At 41.7% G+C, this 14,515-nt stretch overlaps 1 protein-coding gene across 1 annotated transcript in view; it reads right to left on the bottom strand.

Annotated features, from left to right (window-relative positions):
- Window positions 1–1,835: 1,835 nt before the first annotated feature.
- The window catches only part of LOC143782379 (ovalbumin-related protein Y-like), a 65,670-nt gene continuing 52,990 nt past the window's right edge, over window positions 1,836–14,515 (bottom strand). The window contains exons 4-6 of the mRNA XM_077269764.1: window positions 9,952–10,091; window positions 9,336–9,494; window positions 1,836–3,408 (exon numbers count right to left, since the gene is read on the bottom strand). Coding sequence (XP_077125879.1) covers window positions 3,004–3,408; window positions 9,336–9,494; window positions 9,952–10,091 — 704 coding nt within the window. The 3' untranslated portion in view covers window positions 1,836–3,003. The remainder of the gene's footprint in view (window positions 3,409–9,335; window positions 9,495–9,951; window positions 10,092–14,515) is intronic.

The raw sequence follows: 14,515 nt of genomic DNA, 5'->3' as shown, positions 1-14,515 counted from the left end.
TACATTTTAGCTGTAAAAGTGTAATTATTCTTTCTTCACTACCCAATGGTGTAAATTCTATGAGGCACATGTGGTGTCAACATGTTCACTGCACCACTAGATGAATTCATTGAGAGGTGTAGTTTATAAAATTACATCACGTATTGGGGTTTCTGCTGTTCTGGCACCTCAGGGGCTCTGCCAATGTGACATGGCACCCTCAAACCATTCCAACAAAATCTGAACTCCATTATGGTGCTTCTACCCCTCTTGAGCTGTGCCACAAAAGTAATTGTTGATCACATATAGGTTATTTGTGTACTCAGGAGAAATTGCACAACAAATTGTATGGTTCATTTTGCATCTGTTACTCTTGTGAAAATGAAAAGCTTGGGGAAAAAACAACATTTTTACAGGAAAAATTTATTTTCTCATTTTCACAGTTCAACATTGTTAAATTCTATGAAGCACCTGTGGGTTCAAGGTGCTTGCCACATGTCTTGATAAATTCCATGAGGGATCTAGTTTCCAAAATGGTTTCAACTGTTTAGGCACATCAGGGGCTCTCCAAACGTGACATGGTGTCTGCTAATGATTCCAGCCAATTTTGCAGTCAAAAAGTTAAATGGTGCTCCTTCCCTTCCATGTCCTGCTGTGTGCCCAAACAGTAGTTTTCCAACACATACAGTTTATTGTTGAGCTCAAGAGAAATTTCCCAACAAATTGTAAGGTGCAATTTTTCCTGTTATTCTTCTAAAAATAAAAATGTGGGGCTAAAACTACTTTTTTGTGGGAACAATGTGATTTTTTTTATTTTCACGGCTCAACGTTATAGAATTATGTGAAGCACCTGAGGGTTCAAGGTACTCATCATACATCAAGATAAATTCCTTGAGGAGTCTAGATTCCAAAATTGGGTCACTTGTGGGAGGTTTCCATTGCTTTGCCACATCAGGGGCTCTGCAAATACGACGTAGTGCCTGCAATCTATTTCAGCAATTTTGCATTTCAAAATTCAAATAGCGCTCCTTCCCTTCCGAGCCCTGCTGTGCGCCTAATCAGTAGTTTTCCACCACATATTGGGTATTGGTATACTCAGGAGAAATTTCACAACAGATTGTGTGGTGCATTTTTACAGTTATCCTAGTGAAAATTTAAAATGTGGGGCTAAAATACCATTTTTGTAAGAAAAAGTCAAATTTTCATTTTTTTTCCTTCCTCATTGCTTTTGCTCCTGTGAAGCACCTAAAGGGTTAAGAAACTTCTTTTTGTGGTTTTGAACAATTTTTTGAATGGTGTCACTTTTGAGTATTTTCTATCATATGGGTCCCTCAAAGTCACTTCAAATGTGATGTGGTCCCTAAAAAATTGGTTTTTGACAATTTTTTGAAAAAATTAGAAATTGATCAACTTTTAAACCGTTTACCTTCCTAAAAAAAATATATGTTTCAAAAAATTGTGCCCATGTGAAATAAATTCAAAATTTACAGCAAATTTCTGATATTTTCACAAATAGATGCAAGTCATATTGAACAAATTTTAACACTACCATAAAGTATAATATGTCACAAAAAACAATCTCAGAATCACTGGGATCCATTGAAGTGTTCCAGAGTTATGACCACATAAAGTGAAATTGGTCAGAATTGTAAAGTTTGGTCTGGTCATGAAAGTGAAAACTGGCTTGGGAAGTGAAGGAGTTAAAACGTAATTGTACATTCAAGTAGGAATTCCGAATAAGCTATAAACTGTCCTGTGTGTACATGAGGAATAACACTATTTCTGATCATTATAGTTCTTATATTTTTCATTTTCACCAGAGTTCACCTCTGCATTCTCTTTCATTAATTTGAGGCTGTGACCAAGCAAAAGTTCAAAGTAAAGTCTCTTTTAATAAACAGCATACTCAAAAAACAGGAAAGTAAATCGGATCCTCCGGATCGCAGCTGGGAAAAAAATAAAGACAGTCCGTGATCAGTTGCTGTGGGCGACTGCATTGCCATGTGCACTGAGGGTGCCTGGACTTTTGGCTCCACTTTGCCCCACACAGGTTGAGCTCTGCAAGGCCATATGATCTGCCTGCTTGCAAGACCAAAACTGACACACCCAACCCTCTGCTGCAGGGGTTTTTACAAACAAACCTGTAGCCGTAGGCCACATGGAAAACCTGGGGCCGGGGAAGGAAATGGACAGCTCCACTACCATCTTGTAGTCCATTTAAAAAATAAAAGCCCATGGTGGGTTTTCTTAACTCTGCCTTGGACAAATAGCTAGCCCAAGACTGACACTTACTTCTATTCTGCCTTGCAATCACAGCTATGCCTGTGACTGCAATACACTCACCAGGCCTCCATATGCTTCTTTGCACATCCTGGGGGACACATAGCGATCATCGCATATAACACCAGTCACTGCCTCACACTTAGTACAGGTTATGAACATCTGATCAGTGGGGATCTAACACATGATACTCCCTGCTGATCAGTTGTTGCCGGCAGCAGCCGAAAATGCTCAGTTGTGGAAATTGCAAAGCAAATCTGCCTCCTATTAATTTGAATAGAAGATGGATGTTCAGTACCCAGTCTCGGCCACTATTTCATTGACAGGCTATAAAGGTCTGCAACTGATAACTTATGTTCACAAGCCTGGGAACAGCTGATCAGCAGGTGTGTGGTGAGTCGCACCTCTACTGAGCAAATATTGTTGACCTCTCCTAAAAATATGCCATCAATCTAAATATCTCGGACAAACATTTTAAGCTAGAATAAAGTTTTGCTAGAGTATATCTTGTCATTTGGGACAAATGTAACCATAGTTACATATTCAACTAATGCCCTAAATACAGAACATGCAATACTACATTTCCTCTGCAGTTCCATTTTTTACCTGAATTTATATGGATGGGCAACCTCTATCATTCGAAATTTTTAAATTTAAGGTGAAAGCATAGTACTGAAAGTTTCTGTACATTTTGTCTTCTTCTAATATGTTAACTTTCTAAATGTTATAACTCCTATTTTTATATCATGGCTTTTGAAACAATCCATAAAAGAGAATACACTTGCTTAGCATATCCTGTACAATAAAAGTGAATGGATGATTAGCTTTAAAGCTAACTTGTGGAAGCCTTAAAGCCAGAAATCCAAGATGATCTTCAGCATTAGTTGACTCTTTTGTACCATCTTCATCTGCCTCCATAGCTACCAGATTAATGATGTCTGACACATGTAGATTATCTTGGGATATTTCAGACAGATTTGATTTTCTGCCACTAAAAACATCAGTCATCCCCATCTGTTGCAGGACATTTTTCATTGAATAGCTACTGTCTATTTTAAAGTAGGGGAGATAAACCTCAGTGAATGTTTTGTTCATCTTGTCAGGGTTGGTCCAGTCATCCAGTTGCTCATATGATATGTTATATTTTATCTGTAATATAAATGAATTGACAATAGTGAGTAATATCAGAGATGTACTTTTCAAATCTAAATCTATAAGCCATTTCTTTGTTGATGGTGAATATTGAAGCAAGGCTATGATACTCCAGATGACCCTGATGCAAGGGGACAACCTTTATGTGACTAGGTAATTAAAGAGCATTATCTGATGGATCACAGACCAGGCAAAGCTGACAATGGAATTTTGGGATATGAAGATTTATGACTGGTAGAGATAATCTATCACCTCTAGCCTGAGCTTGAACAGAAAGGCAAAGCAGATTACTATGGGCACCTTTGTTTTATTACAGTTATGAATATTGCTTTTTTTTATGTTTATGAACAGCAAGGGTCCTACAGTTATGAGAGACATATTTTTGACGTTGTGACAAAGTTATGAGTGTTATAAATTGTTTGCACCACTGGCCGATTGCCGCAGCACCTACAAACTAATATTGCACAAGTGGATAATGCTATACATGCAATGTTTCCTATCTATGGAAAGATATAATTGTGATAGGAAACATGACAGTAATATCTTCCGACTGGGACCTCCAGGGGCAGAAATGTCAATAAAGTTGGGGATACCATAATTTTCTAAAAGACATAGCCACATCCCATGACCAGCCCAGTTGTGAGTCACTGAAGGGGAGGAATGTGGTCGTGTCTTGTGTTAATAAAATAAAATGCCAAACTAAGATCATTGTTAATGATGGGCGAGCACTAAAATGCTCGGGTGATTGTTGCTTGGGTTGCTTGGGTTGAGCAAATTGGAATGCTGAAGTACTCGACCTCAGCTACTCAGGACTAAAAATGCTCTCTCTGTCTTTAGTATTTGGATTTCTTAGCCTAGTTTCTTTCATATTGCTATGTTTCTATGTTTTTTCAGATATGCCGTTTTTACATTAACAAAGTGGATAGGTTTTTGCTACATATGCGGAGAAGTCACTTTTGCATCACAAAGGCGAAGCTTGATTACCATGATAAGGAAAGCCTACAACCTGTACTATGGCTGCAGAATAGGAAATCAGGACAAGAGTTGGGTTCCACACATATGCTATAATAGATGTGCATCATATCATATCCAGTGGTTGCATGGGGAGAATAAATCTATACCTTTGTCAGTCCCAGTGATCTGGAGAGAGACAACGGATCACATTACCAATTGCTACTTCTGCATTATGCCCCACTTTAGGAAAGGAGTAACTTTTTATAATTCGCAATAGTGTTTAGACATGTTTTAGGTATTTGAATTGTGGCTAAGTTTCCTCTAAATAAATATCAGAAAATTGGCATAACAAAATATTCTGCATCTTTATATTTGAAAAAATAATAATGTTTCAAAGTACTGAAACTTTTCTGAATTAGTTATACAGGGTGGTCCAAAAGAAGGTGGACAGTATGTGTAATAGGGTTATGAAGGGGGTATTTCAAGTTTTTTTTTTTTATGGAACAGTCACAGGAGATAAGTATCTCGAAATTCTAATGAATCAAGTCGTTCACCAGTTATAGCCTATACAGCCTAATTCAAATGACCTTTATTTCCAACAAGATGGGGCCCCTCCACTTTATTCAAGAGTAGTCCGCCAGTATCTTGATGAAACATTTCCTAATCAATGGATTGGCCCATGAGGCCCACTTGATTGGCCGGCACGTTCACCAGACTTGACCCCAATGGATTTTTTCTTTTGGGGAGTACTCAAGGACAAAGTTTATAGTTGAAAACCAAAAAGTGTCAGTGATTTGAAAAATTACATAAGAGATGCATTTCAAGAAATTAATACCCAAAGAGACTTGTGCAAAAATGTTTGTCGAAGCGGAAGAGGCAGACTTCAAAGCTGCACAAATTGTGATGGAAAACAGTTTGAGCACCTGCGCTGATAAAATTTAAGGGCTTTTGTATTATTGTTCAGAAAAAAATTTAATTGTCAATTTTATGCTTGTGTTAGTAAATATAAGTTTATATATAAATCAAAATAAATGTTATTATTCTCTGTCCACCTACTTTTGGACCACCCTGTATGTAGAAGTAAAAGGAAAACTGTTTGATAACATAGAAACAAGAGCCAACTAAAATTTTTCATTGCCAGATTTGAATTCAGGAGGTCTCAAAATCTTTAAGAAATGACTAATTTCATAACTGAACCTGACAATTTTTGAAAATATAAGAGCTAATCTAAAGATAACCTGAAGTAGGGGTTAAAACACAGAATTCAGTGATCACTTATCAAGCTGTGTGCTATCACCAGGACATTATCATTGCATGTGAGCCCTGGTCAGATTGCGCCCCCTCCTGTGACAAGCAGCCCACTGTCAATAGGCTATGTTCATACAGAGCCTGGTGTGGGTGGGGTTAGTTTCTCTGCTCTGCTTCATGCTGCATCTAAGAAATCTGGTTATATCACAACTCAGTAAACTAAGTGATACATTGCTGGAATCGGGGTCTCTTTTCCTACATTATGCTGCTCTCAGATGATGTAGCAAAAACCTGGTGACAGGTTGCCTTTAAAGGATGTGCTGCTAATATTTTTGTGACAAATACCACAGAACTCCTTCAGAGGTCATGTGTCATCCATGCCTGGATGCGTCAGAGTTGTTTTGGTGGCAAGAAGTAACCCTTTCTCTTGCTGGTGTATGACATAATTCAGAAAAATTGAATAAAATGTCAAGAATCTATACACTGTAAATAAATATTATAACATATAATTAAAGGGTTTAGACCAATTTCGTATTGGACCTTTATGTAAAGAGAGCTTTGAAGTTCTATAAAGATGCAAAACTCATGTCACCTTTGCCACCTGTTTATTTTCTGCCATTTGGTGACTGTAAGCTACCATAATACATGTTTTTCTTTTGTGCAAAATAACAGTAATTATCCATAATGATTATCTTTTGATCATTCTTGATTCAAAGATATTATTGATGTTTCTGTACAGTTTGGAACATCTGTACTGAGGTATTCACGCCTGACATTGAGGTATTAGGCCATATACTAGTATACTAGGTGTAGGCAGTCGAGCTGCAGGGATACTCCATGCCTGGAGCGCTACTAGTGATGAGGGCAGCCTGACCATGGGTCCGCCCGATGCCTTGGGCTCTGCGTCACATGCCAGATTTCCCTCATTATGAACCACCTGTGCATCGAGGCCCTCCACCTCTGGGCTCCAGAGTAACTGCACGGGCGATATTTCCGCCCCTGGGCAGGGACAACACAACATAGGCACTCTGAACTGACTGCATCTATGCTGTCCCATACGTAGCAGGCTGCAATGCACTTGTGTTGAACACCTCTCTACCATAACCAGCATTATATTTTTCAATAATTTGTGCTACAGCAGAATTTCTTTGGGTTTATATCAGAAATAGTGTTGAGCGATACCGTCCGATACTTGAAAGTATCGGTATCGGAAAGTATCGGCCGATACCGGCAAAGTATCGGATCCAATCCGATACCGATACCCGATACCAATACAAGTCAATGGGACTCAAGTATCGGACGGTATCCTGATGGTTCCCAGGGTCTGAAGGAGAGGAAACTCTCCTTCAGACCCTGGGATCCATATAAATGTGTAAAATAAAGAATTAACCCCTTCACCCCCGGAGCTTTTTCCGTTTTTCCATTTTCGTTTTTCGCTACCCTCCTTCCCAGAGCCATAACTTTTTTATTTTTCCGTCAATTTGGCCATGTGAGGGCTTATTTTTTGCGGGACGAGTTGTACTTTTGAACGACATCATTGGTTTTAGCATGTCGTGTACTAGAAAACGGGAAAAAAATTCCAAGTGCAGTGAAATTGCAAAAAAAGTGCAATCCCACACTTGTTTTTTGCTTGCCTATTTTGCTAGGTTCACTAAATGCTAAAACTGACCTGCCATTATGATTCTCCAGGTCACTACGAGTTTATAGACACCTAACATGACTAGGTTGTTTTTCACCTAAGTGGTGAAAAAAAATTCCAAACTTTGCAAAAAAACAAAACAAAACAAAATTGCGCCATTTTCCGATACTCGTAGCGTCTCCATTTTTCGTGATCTGGGGTCAGGTGAGGGCTTATTTTTTGCGTGCCGAGCTGGCGTTTTTAATGATAGCATTTTGGTGTAGATACGTTCTTTTGATCGCCCGTTATTGCATTTTAATGCAATGTCGTGGCGACCAAAAAAACGTAAATCTGGCGTTTCGAATTTTTTTCTCATTACGCCATTTAGCGATCAGGTTAATGCTTTTTTTTTATTGATAGATCGGGCGATTCTGAACGCGGCGATACCAAATATGTGTAGGTTGGGTTTTTTTTTTATTGATTTATTTTGATTGGGGCGAAAGGGGGGTGATTTAAACTTTTATATTTTTTTTATTTTTTTCACATTTTTAAAAACTTTTTTTTTTTACTTTTGCCATGCTTCTATAGCCTCCATGGGAGGCTAGAAGCAGGCACAGCCCGATCGGCTCTGCTACATAACAGCGATCATCAGATCGCTGTTATGTAGCTAAAATGCAGGTGTGCTGTGAGCGCCGACCACAGGGGGGCGCTCACAGCCACCGGCAATCAGTAACCATAGAGGTCTCAAGGACCTCTATGGTTACCTTCCTGACACATCGCCGACCCCCGATCATGTGACGGGGGTCGGCGATGCGCTCATATCCGGCCGCACGGCCGGATGCGGTAGTTAAATGCCGCTGTCTGAGTTTGACAGCGGCATTTAACTAGTTAATAGCGGCGGGTGATCGCGATTTCACCCGCCGCTATTGCGCGCACATGTCAGCTGTAAAAAACAGCTGACATGTCGCGACTTTGATGTGCGCTCACCGCCGGAGCGCACATCAAAGCGGGGGTCCCGACATGTGACGTACTATACCGTCACATGTCGGGAAGGGGTTAAAATAAAAAATATTGCTATACTCACCTGTCCGACGCAGCCTGGACCTCAGCGAGGGAACCGGCAGCGTTGTTTGTTTAAAATTCGCGCTTTTACTTGGTTACGTGAAGTCCCGGCTTGTGATTGGTCAGGGCGGCCATGTTGCCGGGACGCGGACCAATCACAGCAAGCCGTGACGAAATTACGTCACGGCTTGCTGTGATTGGTCCGCGTCCCGGCAACATGGCCGCCATTAACCAATCACAAGCCGTGATGTCACGGGAGGCTGGACACGCGCGCTTTTTAAAATACGCGCATGTCCAGCCTCCCGTGACGTCACGGCTTGTGATTGGTTAATGGCGGCCATGTTGCCGGGACGCGGACCAATCACAGCAAGCCGTGACGTAATTTCGTCACGGCTTGCTGTGATTGGTCCGCGTCCCGGCAACATGGCCGCCCTGACCAATCACAAGCCGGGACTTCACGTAACCAAGTAAAAGCGCAAAATTTAAACAAACAACGCTGCCGGTTCCCTCGCTGAGGTCCAGGCTGCGTCGGAGAGGTGAGTATAGCAATATTTTTTATTTTAATTCTCTCTTTTACACATTATTACATTAATGTTGTTGCGATACCCGATACCCGATACCACAAAAGTATCGGATCTCGGTATCGGAAATTCCGATACAGCAAATATCGGCCGATACCCGATACTTGCAGTATCGGAATGCTCAACACTAATCAGAAAGGCTAGTCTTTGATCTTCCCACGCATCACCTTGCATGCCATGACCCTGTCAGTAGTTCCCCAGTTCTCTTACCTTAGAACCCTTTTTTGGTGCTAACCACAGCATGCAAGGAACATAACACAAGACCTATAGTTGTGGGCAATTTCTCACCCGCATTTATAGCCACTTCAATTTTCCCCGTGTCAAAAGTCGCTGAGATCCTTACACATATTTACGCTTACTGACTGTTTACTTGCTGCCTAATAGATCTCACTATAAAATAATCAATGTTATTCCCTAAATCTGTCAGTGTCTTCATATTGCTATATCCTATATACACTTACCTTTTCTATACCGTTGTAAATATCTGGTAGTATGACATACATACGCAGATTTTTACTTTTTCCATATGGCAGCTCGATAATTCTTAGCTTTTCATCCTTTATTTCACGGATATTAAAACTGCCTTCTACACACATCAACTCTGTATACACTGTTTCATTCTAAAAGGGATACACATGAACAGCTGAATATAGATTACATTTACAATGATAGGTTCTGACATAAGTATAAAGTATAAAAAAGGAATTTCCCTTCTAGTAAAAATAGTAGAAAATTTTAACAAGCAATAGATGCTACTTTTTTTGGTCATGCCTGTGCGATCTGCATAATGGTAACTTAGAAGACATTACTTCTGCACTAACAGGGTCACCTGTTATAAAGACTATAGAAAAGTCTGTAATCTGAGGGTTTAAAAAAATACAGAAAATACAAAACCATTGGTTGAGTTGACACAATTTCACAGTATGTGTATTTCCTAATGTATATAACATAGTTACTGTGATTTTTTGGTCTCATCATGAGGTGTGTTGACTTCAATTTCCCCTTATGTAGTTTCCTCTCACGGGAATTATAATCTCCCCAGTGATGCAGCAACAGATATCATCAGATAATGCTTACAGTGCTCAGAGTAAATGATTCATTTTCGGTTTTGACTCGCGGAAAGCTCTGTGTCCAGTTGGCCGATAAATATGCTGTGTTAACAACTATGAGCTTTGTATCATTATTAATGGAACTGTCAGGCATGTTTTGAAAAGTACCTAAAAAAGAGCATATGCATATAGTTTATGTCTCCTACCGGACATAAATGCCGGTGTGGTCCCCTATACACGTATACATCACTGAATATGTAAAAATGGTTTGGTATTTTACACAGTGCTTTGTTTTTTGCAAATTAGTAAAATATTTTTAAAACTACAAGGCCTTTATATAAAGGAAATCACCCACAGTATCATGTGTACAAGTCAAGATGCAACAGAAGCTCAGAGATAACTTCAAGATAACACAAATGTGCAGCAGTAACTGTATTGAAGAGTAGCTACTAGTGATGAGCGAATATACTCGTTACTCGAGATTTCCCGAGCACGCTCGGGTGTCCTCCGAGTATTTTTTAGTGCTCGGAGATTTAGTTTTCATCGCCGCAGCTGAATGATTTACATCTGTTAGCCAGCATAAGTACATGTGGGAGTTGCCTGGTTGCTAGGGAATCCCCACATGTAATCAAGCTGGCTGACAGATGTAAATCATTCAGCTGAGGTGAGGAAAACTAAATCTCCGGGGCTTACAAATACTCGGAGGACATCCGAGCGTGCTCGGAAAATTTCGAGTAACGAGTATATTTGCTCATCACTAGTAGCTACACTATACGACAAAGCATACCCTCCTAACAAACCAAGAGAAGATGCATTTGTTACTTTTCAGGAGGCAACATGTGCTCCCATGAGTTCTTGTAGCTATTAGATGGTTGCCATTCACTTTGAAAGCGATTCTTCACGCCCTCATCACTATACTTTTTTTACATTGGATTTGGGATGGTATTGCAATCCTCAATAACTATAGTAATGCCAGCAATTCATAAACACAGGGTTGGCAATACCATCTCACCTTAAAGAAGCACTCCCATCAAAATTTTTGTCCTCTTAATATATTGCAGTCATCATATTATATATCTGTTATGATCCTAGTGGTAGAGGATCTCTGGATTCCGGCTAAGTCTGCAGAAAACATAGGAACAGCTCTAGGGAGGTGGAAACTGGGCTAACCGCATATCTGATCCTAACACACAACTAGAAGTAGCCGGTGAACGTGCCTACGTTGGTTCTAGACGTCTCGAGCCAGCCGGAGAACTGACTACCCCTAGAGGGAAAATAAGACCTCACTTGCCTCTAGAGAAATTAACCCCAAAGATGTAGAAAGCCCCCAACAAATAATAACGGTGAGGCAAGAGGAAAACACAAACGTAGAGATGAACTAGATTCAGCAAAGTGAGGCCCACTAATCTAGATAGGCAGAAAATAGAAAGTGAACTATGCGGTCAGCAGAAAACCCTGCAAAAACATCCACGCTGAATATTCAAGAACCCCCGCACCGACTGACGGTGTGAGGGGAGAATATCAGCACCCTAGAGCTTCCAGCGAGCTAGAAAATCACATTTTGAGCAAGCTGGACAAAAAACACTGATAATGCAAATGATCCAAAGTATGCAAACAGGACTTAGCTTTTCTTGCATGAGACAGATGGCAAGGAATCAGGAGAAGACCAAATTGGACTGAATACATCGATACCAGGCAAGAGACTGAGTCCTAAGGAGGACTAAATAGGGAACACCCACAGCTTAATGAAACAGCTGAAGTCCAGGCCTGCAGAAAGACAAGACTCATACCATACCATTAGTGACCACAAGAGGGAGCCCAGAAACACAGTTCACAACAGTACCCCCCCTTGAGGAGGGGTCACCGAACCCTCACCAAGACCCCCAGGGCGATCAGGATGAGCAGCGTGAAAGGCATGAACCAAATCAGCCGCATGAACATCAGAGGCGACAACCCAGGAATTATCCTCCTGACCATAGCCCTTCCACTTGCTGGACGCTGGAAGGTCCAAACGAAAAGACACCGGGTTAAGGATTTCCAAAATCTTATAAGGACCGATAAAGCGAGGCTTGAACTTAGGAGAGGAGACCTTCAAAGGAACATGCCGAGAAGACAACCAAACCAAATCCCCAACACGAAGTCGGGGGCCCACACCGCGGCAGCGGTTGGCAAAACGCTGAGCCGTCTCCTGTGACAATTTCAAATTGTCCACCACATGGTCCCAAATCCGCTGCAACCTATCCACCACAGAATCAACCCCAGGACAGTCAGAAGGCTCAACCTGGCCCGAGGAAAAACGAGGATGAAAACCAGAATTGCAGAAAAAGGGCGAAACCAAAGTGGCAGAACTAGCCCTATTATTAAGGGCAAACTCGGCCAGTGGCAAAAAGGTCACCCAATCATCCTAATCAGCAGAAACAAAACATCTTAAATAAGTTTCCAACGTCTGATTAGTTCGCTCGGTTTGGCCATTCGTCTGAGGATGAAAAGCCGATAAGAACGACAAGTCAATACCCATCTTAGCACAAAAGGATCGCCAGAATCTGGACACAAACTGGGATCCTCTGTCAGACACAATATTCTCAGGGATGCCGTGCAAACGAACCACATTCTGAAAGAACAAAGGAACCAAATCGGAGGAGGAAGGCAACTTAGGTAAGGGCACCAAATGGACCATTTTAGAAAAACGATCACACACCACCCAGATGACAGACATCTTCTGAGATACTGGAAGATCCGAAATGAAATCCATGGAAATGTGCGTCCAAGGCCTCTTCGGGATAGGCAAGGGCAAAAGCAACCCGCTGGCACGAGAACAGCAAGGCTTAGCCCGAGCACAAATCCCACAGGACTGCACAAAGGAACGCACATCCCGCGACAAGGAAGGCCACCAAAAGTACCTGGCCACCAAATCTCTGGTACCAAAAATTCCAGGATGCCCCGCCAACACCGAAGAATGAACCTCGGAAATAACTCTGCTGGTCCATCTATCAGGGACAAACGGTCTCTCTGGCGGGCAACGATCAGGTCTATCAGCCTGAAATTTCTGCAGCACTTGTCGCAAATCTGGGGAAATGGCAGACAAAATCACTCCCTCTCTGAGAATACCAGCCGGTTCTGAGACTCCCGGAGAGTCAGGCACAAAACTCCTAGAAAGCGCATCAGCCTTCACGTTCTTCGAACCAAGCAGGTATGAGACCACAAAGTCAAAACGGGAGAAAAACAACGACCAACGAGCCTGTCTAGGATTCAGACACTTGGCAGACTCGAGATAAATCAGATTTTTATGATCAGTCAAGACCACTACACGATGCTTAGCTTCCTCGAGCCAATGTCGCCACTCCTCAAATGCCCACTTCATAGCCAACAACTCCCGATTACCAACGTCATAGTTCCGCTCAGCAGGCGAAAATTTTCTGGAAAAGAAAGCACATGGCTTCATCACAGAGCCATCAGAGCTTCTCTGCGACAAAACGGCCCCCGCACCAATCTCAGAAGCATCAACTTCAACCTGGAAGGGAAGAGAGATATCCGCCTGGCACAAGACTGGTGCTGAAGTAAACCGGCGCTTCAGCTCCCGAAAGGCCTCCACGGCCGCAGGAGACCAATTAGCAACATCAGAACCTTTCTTGGTCATATCCGTCAAAGGTTTAACTACGCTAGAAAAATTAGCGATAAAACGACGGTAAAAATTAGCAAAGCCCAAGAACTTCTGAAGGCTCTTAACAGACATGGGCTGAGTCCAGTCATGAATGGCACGGACCTTGACAGGGTCCATCTCCACAGTAGAAGGGGAAAAAATAAAACCCAAAAAAGAAACCTTCTGTACTCCAAAGAGACATTTTGAGCCCTTCACAAACAAAGCATTATCACGCAGAACCTGAAACACCATCCTGACCTGGTTCACATGGGACTCCCAATCATCAGAAAAAACCAAAATATCATCCAGATAAACAATCATAAATTTATCCAGATATTTCCAGAAGATATCATGCATGAAGGACTGAAACACAGAAGGAGCATTAGAGAGTCCAAAAGGCATCACCAAGTACTCAAAATGACCCTCGGGCGTATTGAATGCTGTTTTCCATTCATCTCCCTGCTTAATGCGCACAAGGTTATACGCACCACGAAGATCTATCTTGGTGAACCAACTGGCACCCTTAATCCGAGCAAACAAATCAGACAACAATGGCAAAGGATACTGAAATTTGACCGTGATCTTATTCAGAAGACGATAATCTATACAAGGTCTCAAAGACCCGTCCTTCTTGGCCACAAAAAAGAATCCTGCACCAAGAGGGGAAGAGGATGGGCGAATATGTCCCTTCTCCAACGACTCCTTAATATAACTCCACATCGCGGCATGCTCTGGTACAGATAAATTAAAGAGCCGACCCTTAGGAAATTTACTACCAGGAATCAAATTTATAGCACAATCACAGTCCCTATGAGGAGGAAGGGCACTGGACCTGGGCTCACTAAATACATCCTGGTAATCTGACAAAAACTCAGGGGTCTCAGAAGGAGTGGAAGAAGCAATAGACACCACCGGAGTATCGCCATGAATCCCCCGACAACCCCAACTTGAC

Source organism: Ranitomeya variabilis, chromosome 6 (genome assembly GCF_051348905.1).
Source record: "Ranitomeya variabilis isolate aRanVar5 chromosome 6, aRanVar5.hap1, whole genome shotgun sequence".
NCBI lineage: Eukaryota > Metazoa > Chordata > Amphibia > Anura > Dendrobatidae > Ranitomeya > Ranitomeya variabilis.
The sequence above is the reverse complement of the archived record's forward strand: the minus strand, read 5'-3'. Positions and strand labels throughout refer to the sequence as shown.